This window comes from Sus scrofa, chromosome 5 (assembly GCF_000003025.6).
Source record: "Sus scrofa isolate TJ Tabasco breed Duroc chromosome 5, Sscrofa11.1, whole genome shotgun sequence".
NCBI classification, from domain to species: Eukaryota; Metazoa; Chordata; class Mammalia; order Artiodactyla; family Suidae; genus Sus; species Sus scrofa.
The window spans coordinates 83,285,435-83,303,597 of record NC_010447.5 but is presented as its reverse complement, the minus strand read 5'-3'; the positions used below and the strand labels follow the sequence as shown (position 1 = coordinate 83,303,597).

The 18,163-nt window shown below is 42.3% G+C and overlaps 1 protein-coding gene across 8 annotated transcripts in view; it reads left to right on the top strand.

Moving 5' to 3' along the window:
* ANO4 (anoctamin 4) overlaps nt 1–18,163 on the top strand; it is a 437,454-nt gene that overhangs the window by 185,926 nt on the left and 233,365 nt on the right. For all 8 annotated transcript variants that reach the window (XM_021092699.1, XM_021092697.1, XM_021092698.1 and 5 more), the window contains one exon: nt 12,468–12,662. In XM_021092699.1, the coding sequence (XP_020948358.1) occupies nt 12,468–12,662 (195 nt within the window). The remainder of the gene's footprint in view (nt 1–12,467; nt 12,663–18,163) is intronic.

Genomic DNA, 18,163 nt, shown 5'->3' with positions numbered 1-18,163 from the left:
GGATTACAGTTTTTTACAATAATTTTAAGGCATTTCAAAAAGGCCTTAAAATATTAGTTTTATTATTTTTTTTGGCCAGAGGGCTATCAAAAACTTAATTGTCAGCCCCCACATTAGTCAAGATTAACTTTAGAATCCAAATCACGTAAATAACCTTCATTGTTCTTTGGAAATAATCATGGGAAATTCAACGTAAAAGTTACGTTTCAAAGTCCATGTTACGTAATGTCATTTTGTTCCTGTTTTTCAAACATTTGTTGAAAATGTAGAGAAGAACATTGTGAGGACGAAAATCTGATTGCGCCAGTGTTACCATGGAGCTGTAATCAGTAAATAATTAGCAGTTTGAATTCTGAAGTTAGTTTTGATACATTTTTAGACCTCTGAGTTAACATTTGTTTTATGGTCAGTTACATTAAATATTGATTAAGGAAATTCAGACAGGGTCAGCTTCCCCCTCTCTCTCCCTCACTGATCCTGCAATGTGCCGCCTTGCATGTCAAGAGGTCAGGCTGGCTCTGGGAAAGGTCCATTGTCAGTGGTCATGGCCTGGGATGGGCTGAGGCACCAGGGTCTTAGAGTCATTGTTGAGAATATTAATCAAGATCAAGTAGAGATGGGAACCAAAATTAGTGTTCTATTGCTATGGTTACAAATTACCACATGGTCTGTGGCTTGAAATGACACAGATTTATTATCTTAAAGTTCTGCGGTGAAATGTCTGACACAGGTCTCACTTGGCTGAAATCAAATTGTTAGCAGAGCTGTGCTCCTTCTGGGGGCTCCGGGGGTGGCGGGAGAATCTGTTCCCTTGCCTGTTCCAGCATCTAGAGCTGCCACATTCCTTGCCAGCAGCATGTACCTCTCTGACTCCAGACACAACAGGTTTTGTCACGTGATTAGATTGGGTCCCCGGATAAACCAGAATAATCTCCCCAAGTCAAAGTCCTAATTCACCTCTGAGAAATCCCATTTGCCAAGTTCAGTAACGTAGTCACAGATTTCAGACTTTTAGGACTTGGATGGATTAGGGGAGCATTATTCCGTCTGCCATAGGACCCGAGTTCCGTGTATTGGATTCACTGTCTGCACTTCGTGTGTTCTCACTTTGTAGTTCCTTTGTACTTTGGTATCCATTTCTGCCTCAGTCCACTTGAGAGCTTTCCCTTCTCAGTTCTCACCTTCTTTGGCCTTCCTTTAGCGTGTAGTTCCTTTGATTTGCTCTCATGTGCTGAGAGCAGCATTTGTTGGGTAGGCAAGCCAGGCTGCCTGGGTTCAAATTCTGTCTGTGCCACTTATGTGACCTTTGGTAAGTTATCCACTGTTTCTGTACCTTGATTTTCTCATCTGAGAAATGGGGTAAAGAATGCCTATATACCATGTATAATTGACACAATACTTAAATGAGTTAATATAGAACAATGCTTGGCACACGGTAAACCCACAGCAAATACTGACTATGGTTGCTGCTACTTCGATTAGTCTCCTTCTAGAATTTCCCTCAGGCCTTTATCTGTGATCTGTCTCTCCTCCAGACATTATAAGCTCCCTCAAAACTCCAACATTCATCATTCTCTAGGGCAAAGAACTGCAACCAGAAACAAATCCAGACCCCACATTTACATATCTGGCAGAGCTGGGTGAACATTTTATTTGGATGTCACAGGGAAACAGACCCAGCACATCCAAAGCTGGACCCAGTATCTTGCCTCTCAAGATTTTCCATCCGTGTTTTTATTTCTGTTACTCTCTTCAGATCCGAGATTAATTTTGATTCTTTCCTCTCACCTCTAAACATCAAAAAGTTTATCAGATTCTACAGAACCTACTTTCAGTGTTTCTCTTCAGTCTGTTTGTATCCTCCTGCTGCTGCTCTGATCCAGGCCCCTGTGACTTTTACCTTTTTTTTTTTTTTGGCTGTGCTCACAGCATGGGGAAGTTCCAAGGCCAGGGATCTAGCCTGCACTACAGCAATGACAATGCCAGAACCCAACCTGCTGAGTCACCAGGAACACCAACTATTGATCTAGTGCCCATGATCAAGTAGAGGAGTCTTCTTTTTCTTTTCTTTTTACTTATGGCGTATGGAAGGTCTCAGGTGAGGGTTCAAATAAAAGTTGCAGTTGCCAGCCACAGCCACAACAACGTGGGATCCAAGCTGCATCTGTAGCCTACACTGCAGCTCATGGCAACACCAGATCCTTATCCCACTGAACGAGCCCAGAGATTGAATCTGCATCCTCACGGACACTAGTCGGGTTTTTAACCCACTAAGCCACAATGGGAACTCCTAGAGGAGTCTTATTAAACCCCTGCTCTGATAATGCATCCCTTCCTTGCTCATATACCTTCAGTGATTCCTCATCACCTTAAGATGAAGATTATCCTCATTACTGCAGCGTTCAAGGATCTTCACAGTCTCTACAATTTTGACAATTCCGCACAAAAGTTGTCATTACTTTCAGTCTAAACAACCAACGTCACTGCTCTCGCATCTCACTCTTGAAACTGGACACATTTTCCTTTCCTGGGTTCATTCTTTTCTTTCATAACCCATGCCTTTGCCGCCTTGAAGGCTCTTTCCCTCCATCTCTGCCTGTTGGAGAATTTCCCAGCAGTCCAGGCTTAGTGACAACACCACTCTCTTTGGGAAGCCTTCCCTGATAGCCTTGTTCCCAAGTCTCTTAGTCAACCCATGGACCAAATCCACCCCCACTGCCTGATTTTATCAAGTTTTTTTTTTTTTTTTTTTTTGTCTTTTTTGCTATTTCTTTGGGCTGCTCCCACGGCATATGGAGGTTCCCAGGCTAGGGGTCGAATCGGAGCTGCAGCCACCAGCCTACACCAGAGCCACAGCAACACGGGATCCGAGCCGCATCTGCAACCTACACCACAGCTCACGGCAACGCCGGATCGTTAACCCACTGAGCAAGGGCAGGGACCGAACCTGCAACCTCATGGTTCCTAGTTGGATTCGTTAACCACTGCGCCACGACGGGAACTCCTGATTTTATCAAGTTTTATTGGAACTCAGCTACATAGTCATTTGCATGTCAGCTATGGCTGGTTTGGGGCTATAATAGCAGGGTTGAGTAAATGCAACAGAAACCATATGGCCTGAGAAGCCAAAAAAGATTTACTCTCTTTCGGCCTTTCTTTCCCCTTGGAGCATGGGCAGTCTGAAATGTGCCTCCCTGGTGGATCTTCTACATCTTCCTTCTGTCAGAGTACTTCTGCATAATTTTTTTCCTTTTGACAACATACTCCTCTTGTAGATGCAGATTCTGCTTTCATCATCCTTATTTCTGTCACTGGGTCTAGCATGGCGGAGGGCTCACTAGTTGTCAGTAGAAATAAGTTATTATGTAAAATATTCTTTTTAATTAAATTTTACTCATTTGATAAATGACCCAAACCTTATCTAAAGCACTGTTTTCTCTAGGGGGTTAGTGTTTATCATTTGATATTCCTGACAGTAGACCATCTTGTGTTTCACTTTTAGAAGCATTTTATTGACTGCTAAGATAAGTTATAAGGTTGAATCCAAGGATTTTATGGAATAATGTTCTTATACTATTTAAGTTGCTCACTTGTAATATCATTTAATAAGTATTTCCACTGAAATTTAGGATTTCAGTGTATACTTTTTCACCATGTGTGGGTTTTACCATGTGAAGTCGATGCCTAAGTTCTGCTTTTGTTGCCTACACCCAACTCTATATACCTGGGGTTGTAATAATATTACATTTTTACTCTATTGTGAAAAATACCAAATAATTAAATTCATTTTCAGAAAACCAGAGGTGCCTTACAGTAGGCGTCTTAAAGAGAGGCCTTTGAAGATCTCAAAAGAACTCTTTTTAAGGTATTAATTTCAAGCCATGTACTTATAATTGCCTACTTCTATATATCTCCATACCTGTGGCTTACAAAAGTTCTCAGGCTAGGGATTGAATCAGAGCTACAGCTGCCAGCCTGCCCCACAACCACAGCAATACCAGATCCAAGCTACATCTGCTGCTTACACCATAGCTCATGGTGGATCCTTGACCCACTGAGCAAGTCTAGGGATCAAATCCACGTCCTTATGGATACTAGTTGGGTTGATTTCTTCTGCACCACAACAGGACCTCCCACCTACTTACATCTTGTTCCCACCCTTAAATATCACCTGTGACAGTTTTCTGCTAAGTTTTCTACCTCTGTGTTTGGGCAGCAGGCGGGGAGAGTACATTGCACTGAAGTGTATGGAACACAAGGAAAACCCTTAAACTTTCAGGAGATAACAAGAAATCCATAGCCATTCTCTCAGAGTTGCCCTGAGAAAATGGTGACGATTTAGACAAGTTAAATATCAAAGGATGAGGTGAGGTGAGAAATCCAGAGTTTAGATTAGCCTTCAGATTATTGAAGAAAAAAAAAATGACCCAAAATGAAGAAATCTTGGGGAATCAAGGTAAAGGATAGCAAACATGAAGTTTTTGAGAATCTTCCAATGAAGTTTTCGGTGATATTGTTGAGTTATGGGAATGTAGAATCTTTAACTGTTACAATTGCAAAGGGTAGGGATTTCTAAGACTCTAGTAGTCAAGGTACAGGTAAAAAGTAGAGTTCCAATTAATCAATGGGTTAAAAAAAATGGCTTCCTATGCATTGCAAAGAGTGGCTGGGTTAAAGAAATTAATAAGAGGTAGTGAAGCACCCAGGGTCTACCAACATTTGGAAGCCTGTACTATGTCTAAAGAGGCAAGGATAGTACTGGGGCCCAGCAAAGTGGGAACCACGGACGAGGCACCACCCAGTAGGAGCAGATCTTATAGAGACCCTCAGAAGTGCTGGGACAGAGAGTGTGGAAGTAACTTAGCCAATCCCGCAAGCACATTTTGTCCCTGCTTTCACCATGTCCTCTCATTTCCCCTTGGCTGAAACAAGTAAGTAATGACCAAGTCCAAAATCAACAGAACAGGGAGTACACTTTCCCGAGGGGTCACATGACCGAGAGAAATGATGAAGAATTGGGGGTAGTAATCTAGTGTGTCATGGCGGTTTCCTAAAATGAAGTCCTTCTAGAAGAATGCTATAGCAGGGGGTCGGGGGAAGGAGACTAAATCAGCTGCATCCATAGAAGAGAGAGAAATGATCCCAAAGGATATAAAGAGTCTGGAGGTGTTTTGTTTTGTTTATGGTTTCCTTTGCTGTGCAATAAGTTTTAAGTTTAATTAGGTACGTTTGTTTATTTTGGATTTGTAGGGGACAAACCCTGGTAACTTCTGCCCAGCACTTTATTCGACTTGAAGTAATGTTGGTTGAACATTCTTGTAGGTTCTTATCTTTTCTGTTTCTATAAATTCTTCATATAGACATTGAACCAAAAGTTAAGTCTGGATAATACTATGTCTAGTGCTTAGCATTTTGGGGATTTCTTTTCAAAGTACTTGAATGCCATGGTAACGTGGCTTTAGACAGACAACGGTCACAATATTCAAATAACGGCGACTTGGCGGGAAGTCCTTCCTGGTTTGGATGTCTTGGTACTGCCAGATTTGTGTAACACACAGATGCCAGTCCATCAGATAGCCTGTTCCAATGCAGGAAGACCAAACAGAAGGGAGGTGGGAGATGCCCAAGGACCTGGCGTGATGGAGGAAGGTCGGACTCTGGCAAATCCTCTCATCAGGCCCCCTGAGATGGTTTGCTCTCTACTTCGTAGTTAAACCTGAGAAAAAGAAAAAACGAGCAATGAATAGCCCCTTCCGCAGATTTTTTTTTCTTAATTAGGAACAGTTGAGTCTTATGTGATGGCATTCAAAACATAGTTTTTCAGTCCCTTGAAAAGTAATTTATCTAAGAAAAGACAAGAAGAGTGATGCAACACTTAGACGCTATTGCCATGAGTTGTAAAACATCGACAGAGCTACAAATGTTCCTGTGGCACAAAGCTCCTCTGAATCACAAGGATGACATTTAGATGAAAGCAAATCACTTTTACACAGGCCCACTTCCACTGCGCAGTGTAGCCAGAACGAGTGCACCTTGGAAGGGAGTCAGAAAAACAGCACTGGAGAATTTTATCTTATGGAGAAAAATACTTATGTTTTAGGTAGACAGAGTTTTTGAAAATAAAGGAAATATATGAGGAGCTTCAGAAGAAATCTAAGCTTTCTTGGAGTTCCTGTTGTGGCTCAGCAGGTTACAAACCCAACTGGTATCCATGAGGTTGCAGGTTCGATCCCTGGCCTCTCTCAGTGGGTTGAGGATCCAGTGTTACCATGAGCTGTGGTGTAGGTCACAGATGCGGCTTGGATCTACCATTGCTGAGGCTATGGTATAGGCCAGCAGCTGTAGCTCTGATTTGACCCCTCGCCTGGGAACTTCCATATGCCATATGTGCAGCCCTGAAAAACAAACAAACAAAAAAGAAATCTAAGCTTTCTTTTGTTCCCAGAATATTAAACATTTATTGGGTTCTGGAGCCCATCAGATTTCTCAGGAGAAAACTCAAGCCAAGTAGGAAGGATGGCTTGAAATTTAGGAGACAGCAAAGGAAGAATGACTTGGAAGATGACCACACAAAGATGACTGCTGGAGACACAGAGCACCTGGAAGGATGGAAAGGAAAGGAAGACAAAGTCAAGACCTTGGGAAATGCCCACTGTGATAATGGCTTACCAATGTACATCCTTGTCCTGTGGATGTGACCGTTGGAAAAAGAGTTTGGAAGATGGGACCTTATGATGTAGAGATTAACTTGTATTTTCCAAGTGTGCCTTAAATGCCATCACTTGTGTCCTTAGAGAGGCAGAGGGAGAGGACACAAAGACAGAAGAGATGCTAGTGTGATTGTGGAGGCAAAAATTGCAGGGATGTGGTCACAAGAAGGAATGTAAGTACCCATGAGAACCTGAAAGAGGCAAGGCGCAGATTTCTACTCAGCTCCCACAACATCTTGGGACTTCTAGGCTCAGGCTTCTAGGCTATAGAGCTGTAAGGTAATAAATTTCTGTTTCAAGCCACCAGAGTTGTCATTTATTACAGTGGCCTTAGAGAACTAATGCCCCCATCTCTGGGAACAGGCAGGGAAAGAGAGTTAGGAGAGGTAGCAAGAAGCTTAAGTGTCAGAGTTCCCATTGTGGCTCAGTGGCTTAAGAACCTGACATAGTCACTTGAGGATGTGGGTTCCATCCCTGGCCTTACTAAGTGAGTTAAGAATCCAGCATTGCAGCAAGCTGCAGTGTAGGTTGCAGATGCAACTCAGATCCAGTGTTGCTGTGGCTGTGGTATAGGCCTGCAGCTGCACCTTCATTCTGACCCCTAGTCCAAGAACTTACAATGCCACAGGTGTGGCCCTAAAAAGAAAAAAAAAAAAAAGAAGAAGAAGAAGAAGGAGAAACTTAAGTGTCATGGAAACCAACAACAACAACAACAAAAACTTGAAAAAACAGATGAACAGAGGCGGTGGTGTTAAATGCTAGGGTCTAAGGGTTGAGAATGAAGAGTGAGGGGAAGGCATGGACAGGATCGAGGGCAATGATGGCAGCTGACCTGTGTGGAGCACCTGCTGTGTGCCATGAGAACTTCGTAGCTATTAACTCACTCCATTCTCACAACAGCCCTATGAGGTATAAATTATTATTATCACCATTTCATGGGTAAGTAATCTGAAGCACAAAAAGATTAAATAATTTGCACTAGGGAACTTAGATAGGAAATGGTGTGACCAAGAATTGAACCTAGAAACCCTGACTCCAGTACCCACATTTTAACCACATACCATCCTTGCCTCTCCTCATCCCTAAAGGTATGTGTTTCTCAAGCTTCTGACTTCAGATCTTTTATCAAGTAAGGTAGGTGATAGATCTCAGAGGAAAGATATTCTTTAAAGAGATTTTGATACAGAAAGGAGGAAAGATTAGAAACTCGACTTCCCCTGGGCTCCATCTTTACCACTAACTGAGTTGGAGAGGAAGCCGAGCTGAAGCTGAGGGAAGCAGATGAGCTTCAGGGCTGATGGCATCTAGATGAAGAGGGTATGATGAAACCAGAAGCACTAAACAACAAATGTGTTGCACGGGTGAACATGCACAGTGTCATTTCCTTGACCAGCGCTCGACCCTGTGCTCAGCCTGTGCCCAAGGAGTCTTGGCAGTGTGTAGAAGGTGACATGCAGAGGGAGAAGGAGCTGAAGGGAGACATGACCCCCCTCTCCACATGGCTTTATTTGGAGCCAAGCAGGGAATCAGAAATACACCACAGGATCCTTGTCCTCAGAGGCTCTTGAGCTGTTTGGAGAAATCGGGCCATCTCTGTGCCAGCAGGTGACTGAGAGTACAAGGCTGCTGCATGATAAGGGCTAATGGCAAGATTGGAGACCCTGGAGTGTTGACCATGGATCAGAGGACCTAGAAGGGCTTCAAGAGGAAGATGCAGTTTCAACTGGTTCTTACTGAGTAAGGCATTTGATAGCTGGTCAAGAAGCAGAAGGACATTCCAGATAAATGGAAAAGCTGTGGAAAAGATGGTTTTATAAGCATTTGGGTCAAGTAAGGGTTAGCATATTCTCCTTCCAACCCTGCCTTGTTGAGAACAACTATAGACTTAAAACAATTCACCTATGTATTGGTGTTTAGTTCATCAGATTTGGAGTTCCTGTAGTGGCTCAGCAGTAATGAACTCAACTAGTATCCATGAGGATGCACTTTCAATCCCTGGCCTCATCATTGGGTTAAGGATCTAGCAATTGTTGTGAGCTGTGGTGTAGGTCACAGACATGGCTCAGATCTGTCACTGCTGTGACTGTGGTATAGGCTGGCAGCTACAGCTCTGATTTGACCCCCAACCTGGTAACTTCCATATGCTAAAAGAAAAAAAAAATTCCTCAGACTACATGCTCTAGTGGAAAAGATTAGGGTTAAAGTCCAGTGCTTACCTGTTGTGTGGCCTTGAATGAGTAACTTCACCTCTTGGGCCTCAGTTTCCCATCCGTAAATGTAGAAACAAATCCTGTCATCTAGGGTCATGGTGATGCATTAATGGAAAGATGATTGATATTGAGCATAACGCCTGGCCTTTAACAGATAATCACCGACAGCATTTTTTCCCAAAGGAATTAAGAGCAAATTGAATCATGTAATTGATTGATAATTCATTTCTGCAGATGTGACTTGTAACTTTTCATCTGACTGGAGTGTATTTGCTGTCTTGTGTATCAGCTATTTGTTTACACATCTCTCTCTCGTTCACTGAGCCACTGTATGCTGAGAGCTCTGATGATCCAGACCCTTTATCTGTACCTCTGAGAACTCTGAATTCTTAGAGGACCAGATGGATTTGCTCAGACCTCAAGGGTTTCCCTCCAGTTTCCCTATAACATACACATCTTCCTCATAACCATCCTGAATAATCATGAATTCTTTTTTATTTTTGACATTTCCCCATGATCTACATTATTAAATTTTTTAATAATAAATTCAGCAATTTCAAGTACTGATGCCCTTTATTTCTGTTGTATAATTTTTGTTCTCATTTCTGTCCATTTTGTGCTTCCTTGAGGGGAGTTATATAAGAGCTAGAAGTGCCATGCTGAGTCACAATCCTGGTCTCTTCAGCCCAGGAGTCCTTGGCAAAAGGGCCAGGAAGAAATGATTTTGGGAGAGCCGTTTATTTTGTGTTTGCTGACTGAGACTTAAAGCATCTCTCCCAGCCGCTTCATCTGTCACCTGGAAATCTGTCTGCCTTCTCCTGGAGTCTTATTTTTGCTTTCTAAGGCTTCACCTGCAGCATATGAAAGTTCTTAGGTGAGGGGTCAAATAAGAGCTACAGCTGCTGGCCTACGCCACAGCCACAGCAACTTGGGATCTGAGCCGCATCTACGACCTACACCACAGCTCTCAGAAAAGCCAGATCCTAACTCACTGAGTGAGGCCAGGGATTTAACCTGCATCCTTATGGATACTGGTCGGGTTCATTACCACTGAGCCAGGATGGGAACTCCCTCTCCTGAAGCCTTGATGGGTCTACAGATGTTTGTTTTGCAGCCTTTCCTTTCTGGAAAGGTGGCACATACAGCCGTGGCAGGGAGCGTGGTGAGGTGGAGTCCTGCCTGTAGAGAGACGCCTGTAGCAGTAAGGCTCACACTTGCCCAGGCAGCTGAGCCTCAGAGCAAGACATACACCCAAGGGGACCCCCCAGCATGACAGGCCTTACCTGGGTGAACCTCCCAAGAACAAGGCTCAGGCACACAGCCTTGTGGGCTTAGAAACTGATCATGGGGGCAGACTCTACTAAATCATTCATGAGGTGAGGATGGAAACCCATGATGCTAGTTTGCTAATCCACACCTAGGAAGACAGGAAGCCTGTCTGCGAGGGAGGTGGGAACACTGCTGTGATGACTGGCTCCTGCGCTGGAAGCCAAACCCTAATCTGAAGTTCATCTGGCAAGCTCTGTCAGAGTGAGGATAGTGCAGTGGATAAAGAAGAGGAGAATTGTGTGCCAGCCCTGTTTGTACATTTGGAATTCTTAAACTTTGAGAGTGTTGCCTGGATGGGCACTGCCCAGGTTTGTCACTCTTACACATGCTGCTTATTGCTGTTGTTTGTTTTTATGCTTCCTTGGCTGGCCAAACCTCATTCTGATTTGAGTCACCCTTTCCCAAAATTCATTAGAATTTACAAAATGACCCAGGTAGAAACTGAAGGTAATTCTTCATGCCTCTGATGTGACTCATGGGGATTGCTGATTTACAGTTTACTTCTGAGCAGGCTTTTCCCTCATATCTGGGTTTTTAGTAGACGTCTCACTGTGGACTTCCAGTCCTGAAAATATGTAAATGAGTTGTTTTATCCTGCTGTGCTCCATTTCCTCATCTGAATAAGGCACCAGATGAATTAGCTAACTACTAAGATATCTTCCACCTCTAAACTTCTCCCTTCAAGTTTCAAGAGATCTTCTACTTTTTTATTGAAATATAGTTGATTTACAATATTGTGGTAGTTTCAGGTGTACAGCATAGTGATTCAGTATTTTTAGTGTATACTCTCTGGAGTTATTACAAGACAATGGCTATAATTCCCTGTGCTCTATCCTTGTTCTTACCTAATTTATATGTAATAGTTTATATTGTTAAATCCCATACCTCTGTGTTCCCCTCCCTTCTTTCTTCTCCTCACTCATAACTACTCTAAAAAATAATTCAAAGAAATATGCATAGCAAAACAGAAACAGACTCACAGATTTTCCTTTTAATAAAACAAAATTTTAATTAAAAAATATTCTGCTGTTTGGTGAAGCTTAGCTTTTCTCCACCTGATGATGTGATTCCTGGCTAAGTTCCCCTTGCTAATTGGCATCAAATAAGGCTAACACCTTTCCTTGGTTTTTTTTTTTTTTTGAAAGAACAGATCTAGACTCAGTCAGCCGTGAGCTTGAATTCCAGGTCTGACCTCACAATACTTCTTTGGAAAAATCATACAACCTTTCATATTTTACTTGAAGCTTATAAAATGATTTTCTACGTTTCCATTAGGAGTTTATTAGCTGGAATACTTCTGCAGTGAAGAACTTTGTTTTATCCACTATTTGGTTTAAAGTATGGTTAGAAAAAGGAAAAGCAGGATGATAAATGCTTGCTTCTTTCCCTTCATCGTTTTCTTAGTGATTAATTGGTATTTTATCTACCTTTAATGGTGATATGAGTTTTTTTTTTTCTTTTGAGCTCAGAATTTTTTGCATAGTTTCTATGTATCAGATGTAATCGATATTGATATAATCAATGTAAGTTAATGCAGTCAGTGTTGTTTTTGATGAGAGTGAAATAAAGACTGAAATTTGCATTAAATTGCTTTGGCACCTAAAAAGCAAACCAGCAATAAAGGAAGTGGAATAGATGAAGATTGGAAATTCTTCTTCAGCTTTATGGGAAGATCTTTATTTATTGAAGCTGGGTCCTGGGTACATAGGGTTCATTATATTACTCTTTTAACTTTTAATATGTTAGAAATTTTCCCAGATAAAATAACTCTAAAAATGTACATAATTCTATGGTGATCAGAGGTGTAAATCTGAATTCAGTCTTTAGTCTGTCCATGAATACCATGGAAAAAATTCTTTGATTTTATTGAAATTCCAAAGATCACAACAGTTTCTAATCTTTATTGCCCCTGACAACAGCATGCCAGTTATTTGCATAGTTTCCAGGATTTGGGAAATCATTTTAATATTTAACTTTATTGAATTTGTTTATAAAACTCTTGTCATAAGAACTGAGGGTGTCCACTTTTGGATGAAATGATGTTTGGTAAATAATGTAATGTGAGAATCAATTAGTATCCCAATTCTAGTATTACTAGCATCTTTTAAGGATTTGAAACATAATTACTTAATGCTTTCTATTGTGCCTGAAAATAATTTGGCATTTTAGCCATTCTGGACTGACTTCTTCAACATAATGGTTCTATTCCTCATTCTAGGTTTAAGTTTATCTATTCATGGGGCTGAAAAGCGTTTGCAAATCCATCAACGCCGAAGTGTGGCAAGCCGCCCAGGGTCGCGTCGTCGCCTGCCCGTGGTCAGGCATTCCTCACTCCCACCAGGCAGAAGGTCAATAAAAATGGAGGCAAGCTCTTCTGGAATCACAAATGGGAAAACCAAAGTCTTCCACCCAGGTAACACATGGGGAGAAGTCAACAGGGACCTCTGTTAGCAGCAGCCTTACACAGCCTACATTATATTTTCATTGTCTAATTCTGCCTTGCTTCCAGTCAAGCCTGCTTTTTAAAAGAATCTTGTTTCCTCCCGCCTTCCCTCCAGTCAGTGGTAAATGTCACCAAGACCAAAAGGACAGAAGAGAGCTTGGTATATCAAAAAAGGTTAAGGCACCATTCTTCTTACAGTGGTAGAATCTAAATGAAAATTCCAGTGAAAAAACGTGCTCTGTTCAAAAAAAGCTTATTGAATAATAAAACAGTACAGAGATTTGATGATTTTCATGATAATTTGCTCTAAGATAGCCTGGGGGAAAAGTCATGCTGAAAATGCCCACTTTGAAGCCTCAGTTATGTGATTTGACTTGCTCCTATTAAGCAATTAGGAGACTAGAGTCATGAAGTTTCAAGGCTTTGAGAAGCATCTGTGATCTCTTAAAAATGTTAAAATGAGTATGTATCAAAATTGGTAATTACAACTAAAAGTATTTGGGCAAGAGGCTCATTTATGTATTCATTTATCCATTCTGTAAGTTTATTGAGTGCCTGCTACATGCCAGGCATCGTTTGAGTGCTGAGGAAAAACAAGTGAACACTGTCCTTCTGATTCATAGAAATGTCACATTGTGAGGGAATTCAGATAGTATAATTCTTAGTATAATTCTCACCCAATCCTGATTCCTCAGTTAATGTCCTTGCAGGTGGCTCACCCACCTCAACTAAAGCCAAATTTCCTTCTCTAGCCGTGTCATCTTCTCTCTCTCAGCCAATAACCTTGTTTCCTAACCTCATGGAGAAACCCATGGGCCATGGGCTTGGATTACTGCAGGACCCTTACCCTGCATCTCCTGGTATATCTTTGTTTCCTCCCATCCTTCACCCCTTTCCTCTGGTTTTCAGAAGATGAGGGTCTTTCTACAGTCCTTGACCTAGCTATCCCCTGTTGTCCTTCACCAGTGGCCTTGGTACCCCTCCTCTTTTAAACCTTGCTCTTCCCCTCAGTCTGTGAAGAAGGCTAAAGCTTCTTTCCTTCTAATCATCTTCACTTGACACTGTATCCCTTTTTTCTCCTGCCACTTCTCCTCCTGCCTTCTAAGCCAAACTTCTGAAAGAAGAATCTACTTTTGTTGGCTATGTTCTCTGCCTTTCCAACCACTCCCAACCCCACACAATCTGGTTTTTACATTCTCCACTCCATCAAAGCTATTCTTGAGGCCCTTAATGACCCCCTTTTGTCACCATGTGGTGAGTAGCAGACTCTTCTGATGCACCAGACCAGGATGGACCACCATGTTTTCCCAAATCCTGGTTTCCATGGTGGCCTTATTTCTTCTTCTTCTTCTTCTTCTTTTTCTCTTTAGGGACTCATCCATGCATATGGAAGTTCCCAGGCTAGGGGTCAAACTGGAGCTGTAGCTGTCAGCCACAGCAATGTGGAATCTGAGTCTGTCTGTGACCTACCATAGCTCATGGCAATGCCAAGTCCTTAACCCACTGAGTAAGGCCAGGGATCAAACCTGAGTCTTCATGCATACTAGTCAGGTTCTTTCTGCTGAACCACAAAAGGAGCACCCCCCAAAATATTTATTGAGTGCCTTTTAGTTTTCCAGCTACTCTTCATGTACTTGGGATACATCAGTGAATGAAGATCATAGAGGACCCTGCCCTTGGCGAGTTCACATACTACCTGGGAGAGACAAGCAGGATATAAACACAAGTAGATAAATTATATAGTGTCTAAGAAGAATGTATTTTGGATAAAAGAAAAAGTAGGGGAATCAGGTGGTAGGATTGTATGTTGCAATTATAAATAAGGCTATCATGGTAGGCCACTTTGTGGGAAGATGTGTGATCAAGGACTAGAAGGAGCTGAGAGAGCCATGTAGATGGGAAAGTTCCTTCTGGCAGAATGATAGCCAGGGGACAGCCCTAGGATAAGAATGAGTCCGGCAGTTTGAGGCAAAACACAGAGATCTCTGAGCCTGGGATAAGAAGGAAACATCAGCTCAGTGAGGTCAGCGGGACCAGGTGGGGCAAGGTCTTGAAGGCAATTGTAAGGACTTTGAGCCCTATGTGAATGCAAGCTCTTAATGAGCCAAAGAATTCCATGATCTGACTTTTTTTTTTTTTTTTTGTCTTTTTAGGGCTGCACTTGCAGCATATGGAGGTTCCCAGGCTAGGGGTTGAATCAGAGCTGTAGCTGCCGGCCTCCGCCACAGCTCGTGGCAACACCAGTTCCTTAACCCACTGAACAAGGCCAAGGATTGAACCCTCATTCTCATGGATAGTAGTCTGGTTCATTAACCACTAAGCCATGACAGGAACTCCATGACTTATTTTTTAACAGGATCACTTTGGCTGTCTTTTGAGGATGGACTATAGGGGTAGAGGGTAAAAGGAGGAACGTCAGATAGGAGGCCACCGTATTAATCCAGTTTTGACATGATGGTAGCTCTTACTAGGGGGCAGCAGCAGTGGTGGTGGGAATTTGAATTCTGGGTGTATTTTAAAGCTGGGCCAAAGGAGTTTCAATGTATTAGATGAGGGATAGGAGAGAAAGGAGAGCTAAGTATGACTTTATGTTTTTTGATTTGAGTAATGGGATTGATATCAATGGAGATGGAGAAGGCTGAAGGGGAAGGGAGTTAATGGACTTAAGGGCAGAAGTGGGATCAAGATTGGAAGTCTGTGGGCAATTGGAGAGATCACATGGGTGATGAGATAAACATATTTGGAGTTTGAAAAATGGTCCTGGAAGGAGATATGAAATAGAAAGTTGTTGGGAGTTCGCCTTGTGGCTCAGTGGTAATGAACCTGACTAGTATCCATGAGGATGCAGGTTCAATCCCTGGCCCTGTTCAGTGGGTTAAGGATCTCCTGTTTCTATGAACTGTGGTGTGGGCTGCAGACTCGGCTCAGACTTGGTGTGGCTGTGGCTGTGGTGTAGGCTGGCAGCAGCAGCTCCAGTTCAGTCCCTAACCTGGGAACTTCCATATGCCATGGATGCAGCCCTGAAAAGACACAAAAATTAAATAGACAGTTGTTGACAAGTCATAGTATTTAAAGCCATGATATGGAAAGAGATGACCAGAGGAAGACTTATAGATGGAGAAGCTGCAGGGAGATTAAGAGCTGAAATCCAGTGCACTCCAATAGTAAAGATCAATTCATGAACTATCAGCAAAGAAGGCCAAGAATGAAAGGCCAGCAAGAATGGAGAGAAACTAGAAATTATGTGTCTTGGAAGCTGCATAAAGAAAGTTTACCATGAAGAGGGGATGATTAACTAGGTAAATGTTGCTGAAAGTCAAGCCAGGTGAGGAATAAGAATTGGCTGTTAATTTTAGTAAAGTGGAGACTGATGGTGATTTTAAATAGGTTTGGTAAAGTGGTAAGGATGAAACCCTGATGAAAGTGGGTTTTAAGAGAGAGAATAGAAGCATATGAATTGGATACTGAAAATACAGACAACTTTTTAAAAGCAGTTTTTCTGTGAGGGATAGTGAATAGGGCAGCAACTAGGGGAGAAGTGAAGTCAAGAGATTTTCTGTTCAAAATAGCACATCTCCAGCAGATAGTTCATGGTGTTGGGGAGCGAGGAGAATTTGTGATGTGAATATTAGTGAAAGAATTGAGAACTGTGCACAAATAATCATGAGTAGTTTATGTCTGTGATAACAGACTAGAAGGGAGAGTGTGTGGCTGCTGGCAATGTGACGAGTGTCTCGGAAGTTCTTTTCCCACTGTTTCAGTTGTATCTATAATGTGGGAAGGAAAGTCATAACTGAGAGTGAGAATGGAGTGAGATTGATAGGGTGGTATGGTAGTATAGACGGTAAAAAAAATGGTTGCTGGCTCACATTAAAGGGCTATTTGAGATTCATGGCCATGAAGTTAAAGTAGGACTAGTTACCATGGTTGTGCGTTTTTCTTTAGCCATGAGTGAAGACACAATATATGTAGAGTTATATCTAGTCAGAGTTGTGATTTTGCCAAGGAATTAGTAAGAGGGGGGGCTTCAAAGGTGCACTTGAGAGAATGATTGCAACAATTGATTTTGTGTTTTAAGGTTGGTAAAGAGGGACATGAAGACCTCAAGGGGGTGAGTTGCAATGTCAGGTTGATAGGATCACCTGGTAAGAGGTCGCAGAGGGGTCTGAAGGGTGTCAAGGTTAGGTTATGCGAAGAAGAGCTGAAAAGATAAAGAGGTAGTAATGAGAGGGGGGGATGCAGGGCACTGACATTAAGAAGAGCATCCCTGTGCTTAGTAATGACAAGGTCTAGGTCAGGGCATGAAGGTAGTGACTGTGATATGGTGGAGGGCAAGGTCATTGGAGGAAAGAATTCTCAGGGAACGAGAGGCCAGGGCTTGAGCAGGATCATCTATGTCAATATTGAAATTGTCAAGAATTGAATAGTTTTGGGGAAAGTGACAATAAGTCAGGAGTTAGCCTCACTGAGAAATAAGGGAGTGTGACCTGGGAGGTAGTAGGTGGGAGCAGTGATGATGGAGAGAAGGGGCATAATAAAGCAACCTGAGATTTAAGGCTGGGGGCCTTCAGGAAAGAGGGAAGAACAACAGTCTGAAGGTGGCACAAAGACTCAAAGATGACACCCCCTCCTCCTTCAGATCCTCTGGTGTCAGGACTGTTAGAAATAGAGGGTACTGTAGGATAGAGCCACAGGGAAGCTCTGACCTCTGGGAAGAGCTTTCATTAGAGCAGGAAAATGAAGGGGACAATCTGGGGGAAGACTAATGGGAAGAGAATTCTGGAAGGCCCGTTGGAAGGAGTTCGGATGTTGGGACCTTTAATGGCTCTCTTTAATTGTTTTTCCAGACCACTCCGAAGTTCTCCAAAGATGATTAATATTCCTTCTCTGCTTATGGCTATCTAAAAGAAAGTACAACCTTGTGAGCCTCGTTTTTGAAGCCTCTACAATTTAACCTCTCCCTATTTTTCCTGGCGTATCTTCTTTTATACTCCATAATCTGCCCTTGGTCTACTTTGTCCACAGCTGCACTATTTATCAAACAGGCTCCTACTTCTCCATTTCTCTGCCATTGTTCAAGCTCCTCCTTCTTTTTGGAATGCCTCTACCTCAGTTAATCTCTATCTAGCCCTTCTCATTCCTCAAAATGTAAACCCAATCCCACTGCCTCTCCAGAGCCTGTCTGGATCCCACTTATCAGAATTTATTTCCCACTCCCCAATATTTCCACAGTTCTTGGAAGCCTTATCAAAGGCTGATTATTTGCTGTTCGTTGAGATCTATTCCACTCACTCGTTATAGGTTTGCCTCCTGAAGTTATGCAGAGTAAGCCTATTCTTCTTTCAAATGATGATCTTTCAGTTCAAAATCTCGTCTTGAGCTATTTGCCAACTGAAATATTTCCTGGTTTCTTCAGTGCTGTTTTCAGCAACATGGCTTTTGGGTTCTTTACTATCCTACCCACTCTGCTC